General features: G+C 31.8%; 1 protein-coding gene and 1 long non-coding RNA gene across 2 annotated transcripts; both read right to left on the bottom strand.

Moving 5' to 3' along the window:
• Positions 1–1,386: 1,386 nt before the first annotated feature.
• LOC132254283 (uncharacterized) lies at positions 1,387–4,472 on the bottom strand. The gene is made up of 3 exons (XM_059739582.1): positions 3,830–4,472; positions 2,388–3,718; positions 1,387–2,034 (listed from the first exon to the last, which is right to left on the bottom strand). The coding sequence occupies exons 1-3, from the start codon at positions 4,470–4,472 to the stop codon at positions 1,387–1,389; spliced, it is 2,622 nt and encodes an 873-aa protein (XP_059595565.1).
• Positions 4,473–8,114: 3,642 nt separating this feature from the next.
• On the bottom strand, positions 8,115–8,893 carry LOC104877850 (uncharacterized). Its single transcript, XR_784803.3, has 3 exons — positions 8,695–8,893; positions 8,387–8,509; positions 8,115–8,247 (listed from the first exon to the last, which is right to left on the bottom strand). It is a non-coding gene; the product is annotated as an uncharacterized LOC104877850 (long non-coding RNA).
• Between the last annotated feature and the right edge of the window lie 12,693 nt (positions 8,894–21,586).

Below are 21,586 nucleotides of genomic sequence, written 5' to 3'. Positions count from 1 at the left end.
AATATATGTTAGAAAATGTATACTTACAATCTTCTCCACCACTGGTATGACAACTTCATCATAAGTGCCATCTTTCTTCTCCATTGCTTTCTTCCATAATATGCTTCTATCAATGATTTCTGTATAGCCACTTGTTGCCATCTATTAAGATATTAGAATGTACTGTAATGAGTCTTTAATCAATTTATGCATAAAATAAAAGAAAATAAGAAACTATCATTAACCTACCATTTCATCCTCAAGACCAGCATATCCCTTCCTACTAAGATGATGATTGTAAATATGCTTCTTCCTTCTTTCTTTTTGAACTTCTCTAAAATCCTACAAATTTTATTTTATATTTAGTAAATGTGAATATGAGTATAAGGCATGAAGATGAGTTTAAGTTGACCTGAAATCTTTTAGACAATCTTTCCTTCACAAATATAGTCCAATCTTCATCTTCAATAAAAATATATTCAATTGGTGGTTTCTTCAGGACCTCTGGTTGGTCTTTGAAAGGAATAACATACTTGACAGTCAACATGTTCTTGAATGATCGAAAGCATTTGCCCATCGTTAGCATACAATTCCTCCTACTTTTACTATCCAGTGTAAAAGAAGCCTATAAATCATTAATATAGTTATTAGTAATTAAAAATGTTTCATAAATTGAATTGGAAAAAGATTATATACCGAAAAAACTATTTTACCTCAATGGTGTCCCATAGGTTATTCTTCACTTGTATAGGTACATCTCTCCAACTATTATATCTAATCGGCACCATAGTACGTGCCAATACGCCTAAAAAACTGGTAAGATGCACAGAAGCTTGTCCAACATAAATGCCATCAGGATTGTACTTTATCACCAACTTTACCCCTTTGCTCCGATTCTTGATAATCATTGACTTTCTAGTTATCCCTCTACACCTCCTTTTTGTAGGTGGTTTTTCTTTTTGCTCTAGATCCATACCTGTAATAAAAAAAATTATAAAGTTTAAAAGTAAGTTTATAAAATATCCATAAATCCATACAAATTTTGTATGAAATATCTAAACAAAATTTTAAGTATAAAAATTTCAATTGCATAAGGCATTACCTAATGAATTGATCTATTTCGAACATAATATTGAAAATAGATCTGTCAATGTTTTTCTAAAGCCAATCTGACGTTAACTAAAACTAAAACCATAACAATCATCTAATAGTACAGACAAATGAACCAATAAGCATAAGGTTTACCTTATAGAAAACTGTAGTAGCATATCAGGTCACCGCATAAAATACAAACAACAACTACTTAGTTAGACAAATACATGTTATAATAAAAACTAAAATGCATTTTGAAATAAAGTATAAATTTGAAAACATCATTATAACAGGGCTACACTTCAGTTACATATACTATTTGTTCTCAACCCAAATCCCCTCACAATCGCCTCGCATACATATTGCATCAGAGTCATCCATAGCATCAAATGATTCAACTTGTGGCAAAGAAGATATGACTGGATGGTGTTCAATAGAGTTATCCATGAGATCATCACCCTCATCCCTTTCCAAGAAGTCTTGTTGAGGAGTTGATAAAACAACTGACCATCTTGGATCAAGTTCATCTTTTACATAGAAAACTTGCTTAGCCTGGGAGGCTAAAATGAAAGGATCTGATTTATGAGCCATTTTGCTGAAGTCAACTAAGGTAAACCCAAGATCATCAACTTTGATTCCATTCTTATTATCAACCCAATCACACTTGAAGATTGGAATCCTGAACATGGTATAATCAAGATCCCAAATCTCAGTAATAACCCCATAGAAACAAAGCTCACCAAATACTGGATTTTTATCCTTGGCACTAGCAATTTGCATTGTTGTAGCTACAATTTTGACTCCACTATTTTGGGTAGCTCGTAAATCATCACGCTCCTTGGTATGGTAGTGACACCCATTAATGACATAGCCATGATACTTAAAAACATAGTGGCTAGGACTATGAGCTATCCATTTAAGGGTTTCAGATACAGGTTCTTCATTACCAATGGCAACTTCAACCTGTATAAATAAGTTATAGTTATTACCAACATAATTAACCAAGAGTGTAAAGAATACAGTTAGTTTTACTACCACTCTATTACCTTTTGTCTCAACCAATAAGTAAAAGTACGCATATGCTCATCTTGTAGCCACTTTTGTCTTTTAGCTTGACGTGGATATTTCATTTTCAACCATTTCATGTGATCTCTATGAAGTCATGTATAATAATTTTATAGTTAGTATCCTATATTTATTATAAGCATGATAAATAAAGAAACAAAAGTGTGTCCCACTTACTCGACATAAGGTTGGATGATTGTTGTATTCTCCAACACATAATGATGTGCTTGTAACCATAAATTGGAATCAACCTTCATGGTATGACCTCCAAATATAGATGCCCCAACTTTTTGGTCAATGTTTGAAGTACTAGGAATTCCAATTGCCTCAACATTTGATAAGTACTCTGTACAAAACTCAATGCCTTCTTCTGCAATATAGCATTCAGCGATGCAACCTTCGGGTCGATTACGATTTCGTACATAGCCTTTTAACACTTTCATGAACCTTTCAAATGGGTACATCCACCTAAGGTAAACTGGTCCACAAAGTCTCACCTCTCTTACAAGATGCACAGTAAGATGCACCATGATATCAAAGAATGAAGGTGGGAAATACTTTTCAAACAAGCACAATGTCACCACAACCTCATTTTGTAACTCATCTAATGTAGGAACATCAACCACTTTACTACAGAGAGTATTGAAAAAAGAACTCAATCTACAAATGGCATTCCTCACATGCTTTGGCAAAATAGATCGTAATGAAATAGGCAATAATTGCTGCATTAATGTATGGTAGTCATGGGATTTCAAGCCATAAAGCTTCAAGTCTTCCATTGACACAAGGTTTCGAAGGTTAGAGCAGTATCCATAAGGAACCTTCAATTGTGAAAGAGTTTGGCAAAATACCTTCTTTTCCATTTTCGAAAGTGAATAACATGCAGGAGGGAGATAGGTTCTCTTTGATTCAAACTTTGGTGCCAATTCGCTCCTTAAGCCCATGTCTACAAGATCTAAACGACAGTTCAGTCCATCCTTTGTCTTACCTGGAATGTTGAGTAAGGTACCAATGATGCTTTCACAAACATTTTTCTCAATATGCATTACATCCAAATTATGACGAACATGAAGATATTTCCAATACTCAAGATCAAAGAATATGGACTTCTTCTTCCAACAATTTGGATTGCTAACTTTGGATTTACCACGATTAAACTTTTTTTTCCCCCATGAATTACAAATGACTTTGACTTTTTTGAGAATTTCCTCTCCAGTTAATATTTGTGGAGGTGGCCTAAACTCTTGTTCACCATCAAATGCTTTCTTTTGTTTCCTAAATGGATGGTTGCAAGGAAGAAATCGTCTATGTCCTGTATATGAGTTCTTTTTTCCATGTTTCAATCTACGAGAATATGTTTCTTCCCTGCATATTGGACAACCAAAATATCCTTTAACTGTGCACCCAGACAAGTTTCCATACGCAGGGAAGTCACTGATTGTCCATAATAGAACAGCTCTTAATGTAAAGAACTCTCGTTGATGTGCATCATAAGCCTGGACTCCGACCTCCCACAATGTTTTAAGATCTTCTATCAACGGTGCTAAATAGATGTCAATGTCATTACCAGGTTGTCGTGGACCTGAAATTAACAAAGATAACATCATAAATTTTCTCTTCATGCACAACCATGGAGGAAGGTTATAAATTATCATGAGAACAGGCCAACAACTATGTTTGCTACTTAATGAACTGTGAGGATTTATGCCATCTGCTGAAATGGCAAGTCTCAAGTTTCTAGGTTCTGAGGAAAACTCGGGCCATCTATGGTCAACTAGCTTCCATGATGGTGAGTCTGATGGATGACGCATTTTACCATCGAAATCTCTTTCTTCGGCATGCCATACGAGCTCTTTTGCAATTTTTACTGATTGAAACATTCTTCTAAATCTTGGAACTGGAGGGAAATACCACATTACTTTCGCTGGAACCCCCTTCCTCTTTTTAGTTCCTGTTTTATCTGTCTTCCACCTTGAAGTTCCACAAGTAGGACATGACGATGCATCTTTCAACTCATTCCTATAAAGGATACAATCATTAGGACATGCATGTATTTTCTCATATTCCATTCCCAATGTATTCAATGTCTTTTTTGCTTCATACATAGACAAAGGCAACTCATTATTCACAGGCAACATATTTCCAAGCATTTCTAAAAGCTCTGAAAAGCTTTTATCAGACCACCCAAAGCGTGCTTTTAGGTTGTACAATTTAATCAATGCAGACAATTTTGTAAAGTTTCTACAACCAGGATATAACGGTTTTTCTGCATCTTTCAATAATCTTTGAAATGATTCTGGGTCATTTTTACAATCCTCCTGTGCAGCTTGAACCATTTCTATTGTACTACCCACATCATCAAATTGAACTTTATCATAATGTTCTACTCTTGTAGTTGGTGGTCCACTTGGAGCTACCTCTCCATGCCAATACCATGTATAGTAACTTTGATCAATTCCATGGAAAAACATATGCTCTCTAATCTTTTGAGGAGTATGGAATATCATATTACCACACTGTAAACATGGACATTTAATGGAGTTTTTATTTACAGAATTTTGTATTGCAAATGTGATAAAATGTTCTACCCCATTCTCATACTCCTTCGATCTTCTATCCTTTGAGATCCATGAACGGTCCATTTTTTAATAACAAACTTCCAATAGTGATCAAACTTCAAATTGAAGAAAATATCAACATTTTCTGTGTCATTCGTTTAGCAACCTCGCTTTCTTTAGTTCAAAGAATAATCAATAATCAATTTAATACAACATTTGTTTAAGAGGCTAGATTTAAGAGAAAAAGGGTGAGCATTAATTTTCTAATCATTATGACTTTTGTACATATATTTACACTATTGGAATAACACGCTAATTATTGACAATTTTTAAAAAAGCCAAGGAAAAAAAAAGTCATTGTATGTGTTATATGTAGTAGTGATTACGAAGCTATAAATGTTATTGACCTTGAGTACTTGCATTAAAGGTGATGCATAACCTCAATTAAACAAGTGCATATTAATATTATTAACATATACAATTCAAGCTATGTTGCATGTTTTATGCCATCTAACATCTCCAACATTGTAAATTAGGGAGTGGTTCCTATCCCATATAGGAATACATAATCTCTATGTGTCAACTGCCAATATGCTCAATTTAATTTTAAAAAAATTTTGGCAGCATTTCCCTATGGTTCTCCAAGTACACAAAATGGACAAAACATAATATGTCACCTTGTCCAAGTATGTACCCAGAGAACAAGAGGAAATAGTACCAAAATTTATTTAAAATAAATTAAGAACAAGCAATTAACTTCATAGATATTATGTTTTCCTACACTGTCCAATCGGACAATTCAAGCATCATTTGTAGAGAAAAGATCTTTATCACATGGTAGACAATTTAAAAGTTGTCAACGTGAAACTAGCATAGATAAAACCATTTTCACCTTTTGACAACTAAAATGTCTTTACTATGTAATAACATAAACTTTTGTCTCACAATGATACTTGAACGGGAACTCTAAGGTTGCATGCAAGCATAGTTGAGTAAAATTAAAACATGATTACTAATTGGAATATTACAACAAAACAACATAACTCTCATTCTATCATGTTTATCTTAAATATGTAACATTTAACATGGAGGCCTAAAAGCCTTTTCACAACTTAGAGAGCAACATCTTCTACAAAAAGGTCCACACCAAATTTAATCAAAATAATCTAAATTGACAATTTTAAATACACATCAAGTAATTATCCTACAAAACAAATAATAAGACAATCAATATTTAATAATTAATTTTATTTTTGTCTAAATTTTAGCCTATAATGGTATTTTGTGAACTATATAATTTAAACTTGTCTCTATGTTGTGCTTTTGCATTTGGTTTTTTTTTTTTAGATTTGTGTTTTTGAGAAGAATTCACAAGCATTATAGGGATAATATATGGTTTAACATATATCTTTTTCATTTAAAATAAAAATTATGAAAATAAAAATATTTTTTGTTTGATTAAAATTTTAATCTCTTTATTATAAAACTAATATAATATACATCTAAATAAAATGTAAAGAAATTCTAGATGCCTATGTAAAATAAATAAATAGTGCATTGTAATGGAGAAATCGAGAATTAATTTTAAACCATATATCATAATATAGGAGCACATAGTAATGAACATGGAACATAGTGTTCATAATTTTAAAAATTTAATAAAAAATTTTTGAAATTATAATTTTAACCTTTTAAGTATCTATACTAAGTAATCATGGTAATAGGAAATTTATCCCAAATACCCCTTAGAGCCAAATATCCTAAAATTGTTTTTAGGTTATAATTAAATTTTGTGTTATCAATTTTATTTGTACTATTTTCTATTTTCAAATGGTTTGGTAAATTATTTTAATATATTTATAATCAATCAAGTAAATTATTTTAATAACTTATAATACATACATATATATATAATAGGCTACCAAAAAATAATTTGTGAAAAATGCATATTTCATGAGTTAGTTCAAAAATTATCATTTGGTAATACAAATTTTCAAAATCACAATTAAAATTTACCAAATGTTAAATGTTTATGAGAAAAACATTTTCGATTATTACCAAAGACTTCCAACATTATGATAAATGCTTCCAAACTACCTTCAATATATTTTAGGTAGAATCAATAGTATTTGTGTTATAATTATATTTATTTATTAAATTGATTTTATTTATTTGGATTAGAGAATTAATATATTTACTAAAATTATATTTTTCCCATCCTTTTTTCCAAAATCAAAATAGATTTTATAGAAAATATAGAAAGTAGAAGAAGAAAAGTGTAAAATAAAACTAAATTTAATGAACATCTAAATTTTAATTCAATTTTTTAACGTACTACATTGTATCAAAATATTGAATTAATGTATATATGGTAATATTTAATTAATTAAATATAGTAATTAAAAAATATTGTAATTAATGAAATATATATTTAATTAATATATATATATATATATAGTAATATTAAATTTACTAAATATTTAATTAATTCATAAAAAAATATTTAAAAATAGTATAAAGATAACATAGGAATATTTAATTAAAAAATATTAGGGCGTCAATTCCATTTTCTATTAAATGGAAATAAAACCAAAATATTGCCATATAGAATTTATCCTATATAGAATATTCCTATAAAACCAAAAATATTTAAGGTTTATTTTTAATTCTTTGAAATGCTTTCTATATATTGCCATATAGAATTTATCATATATAGACGTGCACACACTAAGTGATCCACAATTGTCACTCTTTTGACTTCATTAAGGATTCCAGATCAAATAAAGTAAAAAGTCTCAAAAATGGAATAAAACATTGATATATTCACCAAAAAAAATAGCCCAAATTTTGCCATCAAGAGAAAGATATATAAGAAAATTTTTGCAAGTTTTAAATGCTTTGACCAAATGAAATCTCTAAATAAGGTATTGAATATCCTAACAGTTGGAATTACAGTTTAAGCTTTTATTGCCCATTAAAAAAAAATAAAAATCAGAGGGTAACAAGCTAGAACTTTTTAGTGAATCATTTTTTTTAGCCCAATTCCATGTGTAGGTTCCATTAATTGCATGATTAGCTAATCTAGGCTTCCAATAGAAAGAAATTTCCTTGCTGAGAAAACACTCTATGCAAAACTGATGTCTCAGTGCTCAGGCCCATAGTTCCATTCGGAACTTATTCTGGGCTCCAAAGGGTTGTGGCCATCCAACATGTACTCTCGAGTCCTGCTAGGACTGCCCTTAAGACTCCATGTTTCAAAATCATCCTCAAACACATTCATTTCGTTCTTGGGAAGAAGCTATCAACAGGGGATGCTACAAAGCTCCTCCAAGAAGAAGCAACAAGAATCATTTCATTCCAAAGCACAATAGAAAATTATTCCATAATTGTTTTTTTTTAGGGAAGAATCACTCACAAATTGCTGCTTTCCAATTGGAGCACTCCACTTCAAACCACGAACAGAGATGAAGCTCTCATTATCCCAATTCACCAAAGCCCAAACATTTCTCTCACCACTCTCTTTCTCTTTGAAATTGGAACAAAGCAGCCAAACCTGTACATACCCAAATAAACATCAAACTAAATTAAAATTCAAAGCCCCAAAATCAATTTTGAAATAAATTTTCTGCATATTTGTAACTGATTTATCCACTTTCCCTACAACCAAACACTCAAAATGAAAAACCACTTACTTCAATCTTGAGAGACCAACGAAACCCTAAGATTTTGAAACAACAAAGACACCACCACCAATGCTCCCAGCCAAGGCTTTCCCCTCTTCTCCATTTCCAGACATTGACGTTCTCTACACCACTCTGAATACCAACCAACTACAACCCAAATCAAAATGCACTCAAAGAAACCAAAAAATTTAACCTTTCCAACTGAAATACCAGATCTTGAAAACTCTAATAGATTGACTGCGTTCAAGCTTTGAAAACGCATGATTCCAATTCTATTTTTTTTTATTATTGTTTTTTTACCCACTGTTAGAAATTACCTGACACAATGGAGTGTTTTTGGGTGTCTCCGATGAGGTGCTCTCATTATCACCAGTCAGTAGTTGATCGTTCGATAGTTGGGCGTCTCCGACGAGTTTGCTAAAGGCAAGAAATCAGGGCATCTCCGACGAGTTTGCTAAAGGCAAGAAATCAGGGATGATGGGTTTAGTTTTCTAGGTTTTTTCAGATGAGGCGGGATATTTGTTGAGACAAAGCGGGATGTTTGAGAAATGGGGAAATATGACTATATATAAATAATAGGAGACAATGACACTTCTTAAAACTGCCAAGAATGATGAAGTGCAATAATGACGCTTACATAAAACACCATGTTTATAAACCGCCATTATTCTTTTATACAATTACTGTTCATTGCATTCCTTGTCACTTTTTAGAAGCGCCAAGGATTTAAACGCCATTATTTACAATTTTTGTAGTAGTGTCCTATTAGGCTCGAAAGCTAAAAGATATTGATTCCACATCTTATTCCATGTACATAAATGCTTAAATACAAATAATTCTTTTTAATATTTTTTGAATCCAAACATAGCCTTTACATTCTCACCTACTTTTGTAAATATTCACACCTATTGGTACAAAAGTCCAAACATGGTCTTAGATTCTCACCTACTATTATAAATATTCACGCCTATTTGAATAGAAGTCCAAACATAGGTTTGAAAATAAGCTACAAACTAATAGGCTTCACATAAGTCAAAAGAAAAGGATAGAAGATGAGTGATACATGTGAACAAAGGACTTCAATTTGGCTTCTACGTGTGTAGAATTCCATGCATGGGTTGAAAAAAAAAAGTTTATTCATATTAGGTGTCTAGAAAACTGCCTTTTAATATTTAAATGTAAAGATAATATGAGAATGAATGTTTGTATTATATTGCTGTGTTAATAATGAATACAAGGGCAACTTTATATAGCTGAATTATAGAGTTTGAAATAGCATAAAATCAGCTAACTACTTACATGATTAAAGGATGATAGTTACAACAATAAGATAGATACAAATAAAACAAACTATATATCTGGTTGTTGCTCTAACATCCCCTGTCAAGCTGAAGGCAGAGAAGAACAAAGCCAAAGCTTGTCTTGGTGCTTAACAAATAGACATTGACCAAGTGGTTTGGTAAGAATATCAGTAATCTGGTCATCTGAAGAAATAAAATGAACCTGAATGTTGCGTTGTTAGACTTGTTCTTGAATGAAATGATAGTCAAGTTCGATATGTTTTGTTCGGGCATGAAAGACAGGATTCGAACATAGATAAATAGCTCCCACATTATCGCACCACAATGTAGCTGGATTTGAGGAAGAGAAGCCAAGTTTAGAGAGAAGCGATTGAAGCCACATAATTTCAACAGTAGAGTTAGCAAGAGCGCAATATTCACTCTCAGTGGAAGATTAGGCAATGGTTGGTTGTTTCTTCAAAGTCCATGAAATAAGATTTTTGCCTAGATAGACTGCATAACCATTTGTTGATCGACGATCATTGGGGCAACCACCCCAATCACTATCAGTGAAGCATTGCAAATCAAGAGTGGAATGCTTGGAGAAGAACATCTAAAACCAACAGTAGCCTTAAGATAACGCAACAGCCTCTTAACCGCTGTTCAATGCTCTTGAGTGGGCTGATGCATAAATTGAGATAATTTATTGACTGAGAATGAGATATCAGGTCTAATCAGAGTAATGTACTGCAAGGATCCAACCACTTGGCGATATTTCTCTACATTTGATAAAGGATCACCAGAGAGTTTGGAAAGTGGAGAGCTGGTCAACATAGGTGTATGACAAGGCTTGCACTCAGACATGTTAGAATTGGCCAACATATTAGTAATGTACTTTCGTTGGGTGATGAGAAGACCATCAGCCAAAAATTGTGTCTCAATACCCAAGAAAAAATGAAGGGATCCAAGGTCTCAAACTGAAAAGGTTGATTTGATCTTACTTAAAAACTAATCCAATTTTGTAAAATAAGAGCAAGTAAGGAGGATATCATCCACATAAATTAGAACATAGAATTTAAGAGCACCTTGATGAAGAATAAACAAAGAAGAATCAACCTTTGAAGCTTGAAAACCAATGTCCTGCAGAAAGGAAGTGAGTTTGTGAAACTAGGCCCGAGGGGCCTGTTTGAGACCATACAACGACTTAGACAACTTACACACATAGTCTGGATGTGAAGAGTCTTGAAAGCCAATGGGTTGCTCCATATAAATATCTGAATCAATAAAACCATGTAAAAACGCATATGAGATATCAAATTGGCGGATTGGCCAATGTGAAGAAGTAGCAATTGATAAAATAGTCCGAATTGTAGTAGCTTTAAGCATAGGACTAAAGGTCTCAGTGTAGTCAATATTAGGCTGCTGTGAGTAACCCTTCACAACGAGCCGAGCCTTAAATCGATCTATCTCCCCATTAGCTTTCCTTTTAATTCAATAAACCCATTTACTACCAATGATATTGGCAGCTGGAGGTCGAGGAACAAGAACCCATGTGTGATTCTGAAGCAAGGCATTAATTTCACTTTGCATCGCATCACGCCATTAAGCATATGGTTTGGCTTGAGTGAAGGTTTTTGGTTCTGTGATAAGGTAATTTTTAGCTTTGGTGGAAAGACAAGCATGTCGTTTTTGCATGGTGGAAGAACGAAGCTGCATGGGGTGAATTCGAGGAGGAGAGGTTGACGTAGAAGACGGAGCATTTAGTTGAGCTGGATAATGGGTGAGATCAACAGTAAGAGATAGTGGAGGATCAGTGGTTGAATCTGATGAAGGTGATTGTTGTGGGATAGGAGAGTGAGAGGAGGGTGGCGTGGTCAAAGGTGGGGACTGAGCTGACAATAAGGAATTATTTGAAGATTGATCAGTGGTAGAAAATAAAGGAATATTAGAGGGAGTAGAGGTTTGACCTGAATTTCCAACAGAACCCGTGGATGATGGAGGTACACTTTTAATGTGAAGCCACGGGAAATTTGAAGAGTCCTTTGGAGCTTGAGATGCTGCAATATGAGAACGATACAAAAAGAGGCTAGGATTAAGAACAACATGCTTAGCAATATAGACCCTATCATTTGATAAATTAAGACAACGACTATCCGAGTGAGAGGGACTTGGACCAAGATAGACACAAAGAGTGCTTCTAAATGCAAACTTATGGTTATTATATGGACGTAATAGAGGAAAAATAGTGCACCCAAAAGGCTTTGGAGTAGAATAATCAGGATGTTTGTGAAATAAAACAAAGTATGGGGAAGAACTATTAAGAACTGGAGTGGGCAAATTATTAATAGAAGAACAACTCATTTCAAATGCATAATTCCAATACCGTAGTGGTAAATTAGCATGAGCAAGAAGTGCAAGACTAGTATCAACAAGATGGCGAATTTTCCGTTATGCGACACCGTTTTGTTCATGAGTATGAGGACATGCAAGTTTGTGAACAATGCCGACTTGTTTAAAATAGGTGTTTAGTTTTCGGTATTCCCCTCCCAATCCGAATGGAATGCCAAAATTTTCTGATTAAATTGACGATGAATGAATTGCTCAAATTGAAGAAAGACATAATAAACATCACTTTTTATTTTTAATCAAATAAACCCATGTGTAACGGGAATAATCATCAATGAAAATAAGAGCATAGCAATGGCCAAGACTGGACAACAAAGGAGCAAGGCCCTAAAAATCAGAGTAAATAAGTTGAAAGGGAGCAATACTTTTATGTTGAACTGATCCTAAAGATAGTCTAGCATGTTTGCCCAAAATGCAAGAAGAACAAAGAGAACTAGAATTACTAGAACAAGGTAAATGAAATTACTTGATTAAACTAGACACGATACGCCGTTGAGGATGTCCCAAAGCAGCATGCCATTCATCCATGGTTGGTGCTTCAGCTGTAAATGCTTGCTTGACATTAGGGCGAAAAGTGTACACTCCATCTTCACTTGGGCCCTAGAGGAGGATTTTCTTGGACACTTGATCCTTGACAAGAAAATAAGAGGGCTAAAATTCAAAGAAGCAGGAATTATCAGTGGCAAATTTTTGAACCGAAAGTAAGTTTTTGACAATTTGAGGAACTCAAAGAACATTTTTTAAAGAGAGAGAACCAAAAGATGAAGGAAGGGATGTGATACCAGTATGAGTTATTTGCAAACCTTGTCCATTACTAACATGGAGCTGGTCATGTCCGTTATAGTCATGAGCAATGCTGAGATTGGCTAAATTAGGGGTGATGTGATAGTTCGCTGCTATGTCAAGATACCACGGCATAGTGGAACCTCCATGAGTGTAGTTGGCAATAGGAACTTGAGAACTTGCACAATTATTTTGAGAATGACCAGTCGAAGAGTAATTAGCATGAGGAGTTGCATTTTGGTTGTGAGAGTTGTAACAAGAATATCGACAACGATAACGATCAGCAGTATGGTTTCTATAGCCACAAATTTGGCAAGGACCACAGGGTTGATTTCCATTCCAATTTGAAGATTTCTTGTGATTATTATTTTGAGATGGAGTGGGAAGAAATGGAGCAGAATTAGACTAACAAGTCACCATGTTTGCTTGAGGAAGATCAGTAGAGCTCTTAAGTAAAATTTCATGAGCAATAAGTTGACCAAGGAGTTTGATTACTACTCAAAAAGTGCTATTTTATAGCTTTTAATTAACTCTTTTAAACAATTTTGAGTAGTATTTATTACCTTTTAACTCAATTGGCATGTTAAGGACCCTTGCAATCATTTCTAATCAAATTGTGTTAAGTTTTGGTGTTTCTGATAGCTTTTTGATCACCAAAGCAATCTAAGATGAGGGAGAGCTTTATATAATCCATGGAAAAGCAAATGGAAGCTCATTTGCATGAAGAATCCAAGCTTTGGAGCTTCGTAGTTCTTTACCAAACCCAATCAAGAATGCAAGGAGGAAAAACAGAGGAATCTAACATGAAGAATTCAAGAGGACAGAAACTGTTGGACATATTTCGAGTACTTCCTGGAGTCCATTTCATGCATACTATAGGTTGTTTCGAAGCTTGGTAAGTCAGGAGTCCAACGCTTTAAATGGTACACCAATTGGAGTTGAAACGAAGAAGTTATGGTCGTTTGAAGACAATTGCATCAAGTTGTGCGAAAATTTCGCAGCTACAAAATGAGCTGCGAAATGAAATCCACTTGCGAAATTTCGCAAGGTGTTTCGCAGTTGTGAAACCACCTCCAAGCACACGTGTGCCACTTCATAAGTTGAAACTCCATCTTCGCAGCTACGAACCATGTTGCGAAATCCACCTGTGTAAACTCAGATATTTGCCATCGACTAAGTTAGATTTTTTCTCAAGATATTTTGTGTAAATTTCTATTTTCTCCTTGTAATCAATCAAAGATATTATTGGGATATTTCTTAGAAAATATCTTCTCTATATATATATATATCTTTGAACCAATGTAAAGAAGAGATGACAGATCCGATATATGTAATCCGACGAGAGGAGGATCATAGTAAGAAATATATTCTACAGAGCACTTGCTCTGCTTTTCCTTCATATTTTTGTTTTCTCGTTATTTTTATTTCTAGAAAATCAAACTCTGAGGATGTTTCCTCAGAGGATGAGTGGCTAGGCTTTTTGTCTCTTGGAGTGAAGAAAGCCGGGTAAGTTGCCAAATGCAAAAATTGGAAGTTTTGTTGTTTCAGCTTTTAATGAAGAGAAAGTGTAACTCGTTAATGTTTTCTATCTTTTTACTTAACTTAAAACGCCTTGAAATCACCTGGGCCAACACTTGGTAAGGCAAGTGATCTCCGTCCATTGAGATGCACTAGTTTACCTCTTGCGAGCCTTTGGGAGGTGACTTGAAGGTAGGATTTTCTAGAATAGCCAACACTTGGTAAGCTTTTGGACTATAAGGAGACATCCATTAGTTATCTCTTGCCAGCTTTTGACGGGTAATCCAAGGTTAAGGATCACCTTGAATGGCCAATACTAGGTGAGAGGTATGAACCATTGCAAGATGATTCAGTGACAGGGAATTAGTGTTTGAACCCATTAAGGGGAAACATCTATACCACACCGGTTCGGGAAATAACTATATGTTAAATCCCCAACGCGAGGAAAAGATTCAAGTGACCGGAGCTCTGTTTTTGCATGAGGAGCCTGACCCCAGTGATCCTAAAACTCCAAGAAACGCTTTTCTTAGTAAGTAATTCCCATTACTTTATTTTTGGTTTCACTTAAAAACCAACCTTTTCAAACATCTTTATGTTTTCTTTTAGAGCTAACCTTGAAATGAAAAAGTATCAATTCAGCTTTGAACTAATATCAATTGTAAAGTGAAAACCCATCCCCGTGAACGATCCTATAGCCACTATGCTATGCTAGTTGAGGCTATCCTAGTACATGGTGTAATAAGTTATAAATTTTGTTGATTACTCCCGTCTGAGGACCGAAATCAAGGTACACTAGTTGATTGAGCACCAATCAACAAGGCATACACTAGCTGGGCACGAAATCAAATGTGATTCCATTACCGGGACCACTGAGAGGACATGAATCAGCTGGTACACCAATTGGGAATGAATCAGAGTTCATGAAATGACACTGGTTCAGAACGAATATTTAAGGTAGTGATAATGGCATGATAGTCACTGCCAATATTGTGATAAATTATTGCATTAAATTTTGATGGGACAAGAGGACGACCTGTTGCATTTAGCTCATTAGCTAGAGCTTTAGCACGTTGCAAATATGCTAAGATAGAGAGATCGTTTTTCTTCAATTCTTGGAGTTCAATGAGCAATTGCAGCTGTCGGTTTTGAGGAACTGGACCAAAAGCTTGAGAGAGAGCTTGCCATACTTCATAAGATGAAGATAACCCAATAACATAAGGAAATATCTCTTCTGAAAGAGAAGAAAAGATCCAGGAATGAAGCATCTGATCCTTTTTATACCATGTTTCATATTCTGGATTTGGAATCTCAACAGGAGGAGTAGAAGAATCTTTAATTGTTTTCGATGGAGCAACAGTTGAACCATTAACAAACCCAGTCAGATTTTGGTAATTAAGAAGAGGATTAAATTGAGTTTTCCAAGCAAGATAATTTCTTGGAGTAAGCTTGACAGAGAAGGTATGGTGAGCAGAAAAAGAGATTGAATTTGAAGGGATCATTTGAGAAGAAGTCATGATTGATCAAAAAATTAGAATGAGGGCTCTAATACCATGTAAAGATAATATGAGAATGAATGTTTGTATTATATTGCTGTGTTAATAATGAATACAAGAGTAGCTTTATATAGCTGAATTACAGAGTTTGAAATAACATAAAATCAGCTAACTACTTACATGATTAAAGGATGATAGTTACAATAATAAGATAGATACAAATAAAACAAACCATATTTGGTTGTTACTCTAACATTAAAAAATGTTTTGTATTTTTATTTAAAAATAAAAATTAGGTTAAAAAATATGTTAGGATAGTTTTTGTTTATTTTTATTTTCTAGAAAATTGAGTTAAAAAAAGAAAAAGAAAAAAAAGAAACATCAAAATTTGTCTCATAACACATGTGTATTATATTTCTTTTCATCATTACTTACATTAGCAAAAGTTATATCCAAACATATTTTACAAATTTCATTTTCTAAAAATTATTTTCATTTTTTTTAAATCATCTGAATTTTTAAGAAAATAAAAATAAATAAATTAATCTATTTTCACAAAAATAAAAAATATAAAATGAAAACTAAAAAAAAAACGTTTTTTAAATGAAACACAAAATTGTTATTTCTTCTTTAAAGATAATCTTGCCCTTTTTAATTAAATAACCCAAAATTTAAAAGTGAAAACACACCTTCACTCTCAATGCATCTAAAAAAAAAAAAGATTTAATATCAATAATAGTCTTCCCATAAGTCAAAAGGATAAGGCCAGAGGATGAATGATACAACTATCATACAAGTGAACGAAGGACTTCAATTTGGTCTCTTGTAGAATTCCATGCATTGGTTGAAAAAAAAAAGGTTTTATTGTGTGCATACGAGGCATCCAGAAAATTGCCTTTTATGTTCGAAACTTTTTTGTAAATTTCTTAATGATTAAAAAAAAAATAACTGGCTAGAAATTATACTCATAACTTTATTGAAAAATTTTCTTAATAGTAAAAAAGCTACTACTTATACTTCAAATAACTTAAGGATATATTTGGTTTTGTGAAGATTTTAAAGAGTATTTTTTGGAATTTTCTCTTCAAGAATATTTTTAATAAGATAAATTTGAGAACAGTTTTGCAAAATTTTGTATAGTTACATGTATGCTGAAATTAGTATTAAAGAAAATAAAAATTGAAATTTTGTCCATCTTCCAAATTAATCTCAATTTTATCATTTGTTTATTATATGCGTTTATTAAGTTGAAATATCTATAAAATTGGTTGTAATATCAATAAAACTAGGCGTCAATTTGAAATTAATATGTAAAAAAAATCATTAAGTATTTAAATACAAATCAAATAATAACAAAACTAATAGTTAAAATAAAATAAAATTAATCTTCAATTATTTTATCATTGAATTTATTATTAATATCAATTTAAATTAATTGAGACTACAAGCAATTGAATAATCTCCTATTTATTAAATAGAAATTTCAAGATGGTAGCAAAATGATTCGCTCTCACTTTTTTCTTTACAATTAATCAATTTACCTCTGAATAAAATACTAAAAAATAGTCAAAATATATTAGGTGTGTTGAAAAAAAGAAGAAGAAGAAATTGAAAGTTAAGAGGAGATTTATAACAATATTTAAGATAATCATCTATACTAGAAATCAAATGATAATGCACAAGTTTTCATATCCTAACAAACTTTTGTAATAAACTTCATTATTCATAACACTTCTTTAATAATCATAAGAATATGTCATATTCAAACTTTATTAGGAAAACCCTAATGAGAAAAACCCTTGTAAAGGATAAAGAATGCGATATTCCTTAAATGATTTGATCATTAGAATTGCATTGTTAAAAACATTGTTAGTAAACCCCTATGGGACAAAAGCTGGATGAAGGAAAAAAGAGTATGCTATATCAATATCAATATTCTCCCTCTCATGTAGACAAGATTATGTTTTTTTCATTACTTCAATTGTAAATCTCTTAATCACCATATTCCAATGTTGTATTTTAATTCCAATGTAGTTGAAACACTTTTGTGAATAGATCTGCTAAATTATCTCATGACTAAATCTTCTTTAATTCATATAATGCAAATAAAAATATCTTCATGTAACTTAGTCAAATTATTTTTTATGGAGGATAGTCCACATGACTTCTCAAATATGTTGGATCACTAATCTTACCCATATATATATTTATGACTTACTTCATGAATTGTGAGTATATTTGAATGATTTGAAGAGATGACTATCATTATTCGCTTAATTAATCTCCATGATATCTTTGTATCACCATAGGTAAAGGCTTATCCCATTTGAGATCAAGTTTGATGGGGATTTGAAAGATAGTCAACATCCACATATCAAATAAACTAATATTCTAATCCTTTCGAAGAAAATAAACTCATGTCAGTTGTTCAATTATAAAGATATCATAATACATGTTTGATCTCATTCCATTATCTTCAAGTTAATGCAAAATTGTATCTTGCTTGCAATTTGATAGAGCATTTTATATTTAATCATGCATGATTTTTAAGATATATCTCCATTAATCACATTGAGATATGATACTTTTGGACCAAGTAATTCTTCATTTTTTTCTTTGAGATGAAACCTATATTTGTTTACTTAAAGTGAATAAATGACCATAGAGGAGTTAGACAGGTCTGATTTATCCATATGAAAGCACTTCAAGGCTTTCTCCGTATATGTCAACTAGTAGATTAACAAGCCACTTAAAATACTTGATTTGCAAGTCAGGACAAAATTTTGGTTTTCCAAGATCTTTCATTCAAAATTCTTTTGTTAGATAACCATTCTTTTGAATTGTTAAGGAGTTCCAATAAGATTGAAACAATAAAAAACTTCCCTTTTAATTGTTTTCTTTCCTTAATAATTATAAATATTTTTTTTGTTGTAGGACTATATTAGTGCAATTGATGACACCTATATTAGTGCATGAATTCTAGCTTTCCAACTAACAAATAGTAGTTTCAAGGGTGAAAAAACAATTATAACACAAAATGTTATATGCACATGTGATTTTGACATGATATTCACTTTTTTTTTTTTATGCTAGTTGGAAAGAAACAATGAATGATGTTCATACCTTTTGGATGCATTATTAACTAGACCAAAAGTCCATTTTCCTTAGCCTAGTGAGGAAAAATACTATTTAATTGATTCTAGTTATCCTTGTACATTTGGATTTCTACCACCATATTGAGGTGAATGATATCATTTACAAGAATATCGGGGTAGATGTAATCAATCTATGAGGTATAAAAAATTTTTTAATTATAGACATTCATCCTTTCATAATATTATTGAAGGATGCTTTGGTGTTTTAAAGACCGTTTCCAATCTTAAGGATGATAACTTGTTATAAGCCAATTAAGTAGACAATCATTCATTGTTATTGCATGTTATATCCTTCATAATTGGAATCCTCTATCAACACAAAATAATCAATTGTTAAGCGATTTTGAGGTAGAAGACCTTTTATTTCAAGGGGAAGAAGAGGCAATAAATAACACAAGCCATTAAATTAATTTATCATGAGACTGCAATAGCTATATCAACTTGTACAGATCAAATTTCTCAAGTGATGAGGGCAAATTATATCCATGTCAATTCTAAATATTTGTTAATCCTTTAGTTATCTATATATATATATATATATATATATATATATATATAGTAATGTGATGTATGTTGTAATTGCACTAAGATATGGTATTTTTAGACCAAGCAATTCTTTATTTCTTCTTTTAAATGAAACTTATCTTGGTTACTTCAAGTAAATAAATAACCATAAGGGAGTTAAATGCATATGATTTATCCATAAGAAAGAACTTCAAGACTTTATCCATATATGTCAATTGATAGACTAACAAGCCACTTAAAAACACTTAATCTATAGGTCAACACAAATTTTGGTTTTTCAAGATCATTCATGCTAAATTATTTTGTTAGATAAATAACTATTCTTATAAACTCTTAAGGAGTTCCAATGAGATTGCAATTATAATCAGAAACCTCCTGTTTAATCCATACAGTGACATAATTTGATTAAATAGATGATCATCATGACTTGATTTGGAATGTGATATCAGATTTTTCAATCATTGCTTCAAACATTTTAATCCTTCAGGGAATTGGTTGCTTGATGCAATTCAAATGATTGTTTGCTTCAAAGATTTGAACTCTTCAAGGAATTGGTTGCTTCAACCATTTTTAAATCCTTTAAGGATTTTAACATATTTATGAAAATATATTGTCATGATATCATAAAGTATATATCAAATCCTTTGGGAATTACCAATTATATGATTAAATCATTACTAGAATTGATGTGAGGTATGCTCAGAAAACCTTATGTTATAACTTTTGTTTATCTCAGTTTCACTTTTGTATAATAACTCATTGGCATCAAATGGTTTTTATGACTTCAAGCATCATTTATATCCAATAGACTTTATATCTTTAGATATTAAACTTCAAGTCCATTTGTATCCAATTAAGCTTATATTTTTAAGAATCAGACTTTAGGTAGTAATACTTTTATTGACAAATTTAGTTTTTCCCTTAATTGCTTCTTTCCATATTTTGCCAATTATTTCTATATCAATGTACTTCCACAATTCATGATTTGAAATCTTCACCATTCCTTTCATCTACGAAGAAGATATATTGTCTATGACAACATTATTTTATTGTATCTTTCTCTCAATATTTACATGACTGATAGAGATCTCTTTACTTTTTAGGTACATATACCTCTTTAAGAGTTACTTTTCAAGTTGTTCCTCTTCTAAGACTATTTGTCTAATTTGTGTATTTACAAGGGAAACTAATAATGTTTTATGATTATGATACATTTGTCATTAAAAAAAGTGTTCAAAATTATTAAGGAATTTACCATATATATGAGTAAAAATATTGAAATTAAATATAGTTAAACATGTTTATAAAGTAAAGATTTCTTTAAGAAAATTAAAGTGATGCAAATAATTTTAAAATTTGATATAGTTTTTTAAATTCCAATGAAATGTAATCTAACATCCGTATATCAAAGCAACTAAGATTCCGATTCTTTCAAATAAAATAAACTCATATAAGTTGTTTAATAAAGATATCATAGTACAAGTTTCATCTCTTTCCATTATTTTTGAGTTAGTGCAAAAGTGTATCTTACTTACAATTTGATAGAGATTTCTACATTTGATCACATACAATTTGCAAGATACATCAATCCATTAATTGTACTAAGATATGGTATTTTTAGACCAAGTAGTTCTTTATTTCTTCTTTTAGATGATCTTTGTTTACTTCAAGTAAACAAACAACCAGAAGGAGTTAAATGTGTAAGATTTATCCATATGAAAAAACTTCAAGATTTTCTCCATATATGTCAATTGATAGACTAACAAGCCAATTAAAAACACTCAATCTACAAGTCAACACAAAATTTTGGTTTTTCAAGATCATTCATTCTAAATTATTTTGTTAGATAATTAACCATTCTGATGAACTCTTAAGAAGTTTCAATGAGATTGCAACAATAAAAAACCTCTGATTTAATCTATACAATGACATAATTTGATTAAGTAGATTATCATCATGATTTAATCTAGAATGTGATATCAGATTTTTCAATAATTGCTTCAAACATTTTAATCATTCAAGGAATTGGTTGCTTCATGCATTTTAAAT

Source organism: Vitis vinifera, chromosome 9 (genome assembly GCF_030704535.1).
Source record: "Vitis vinifera cultivar Pinot Noir 40024 chromosome 9, ASM3070453v1".
Classification (NCBI taxonomy): Eukaryota; Viridiplantae; Streptophyta; class Magnoliopsida; order Vitales; family Vitaceae; genus Vitis; species Vitis vinifera.
The sequence above is the reverse complement of the archived record's forward strand: the minus strand, read 5'-3'. Positions and strand labels throughout refer to the sequence as shown.

Coding starts and splice junctions, on each gene's coding strand:
- LOC132254283 (XM_059739582.1), bottom strand. CDS start 4,472: ATGGTTCAAGCTGCACAGGAGGATTGTAAAAATGACCCAGAATCATTT. Junction 3,719..3,829: donor AGATGGCATAAATCCTCACA/GTTCATTAAGTA, acceptor TGTTAATTTCAG/GTCCACGACAACCTGGTAAT. Junction 2,035..2,387: donor TTGGAGGTCATACCATGAAG/GTTGATTCCAAT, acceptor TTATTTATACAG/GTTGAAGTTGCCATTGGTAA.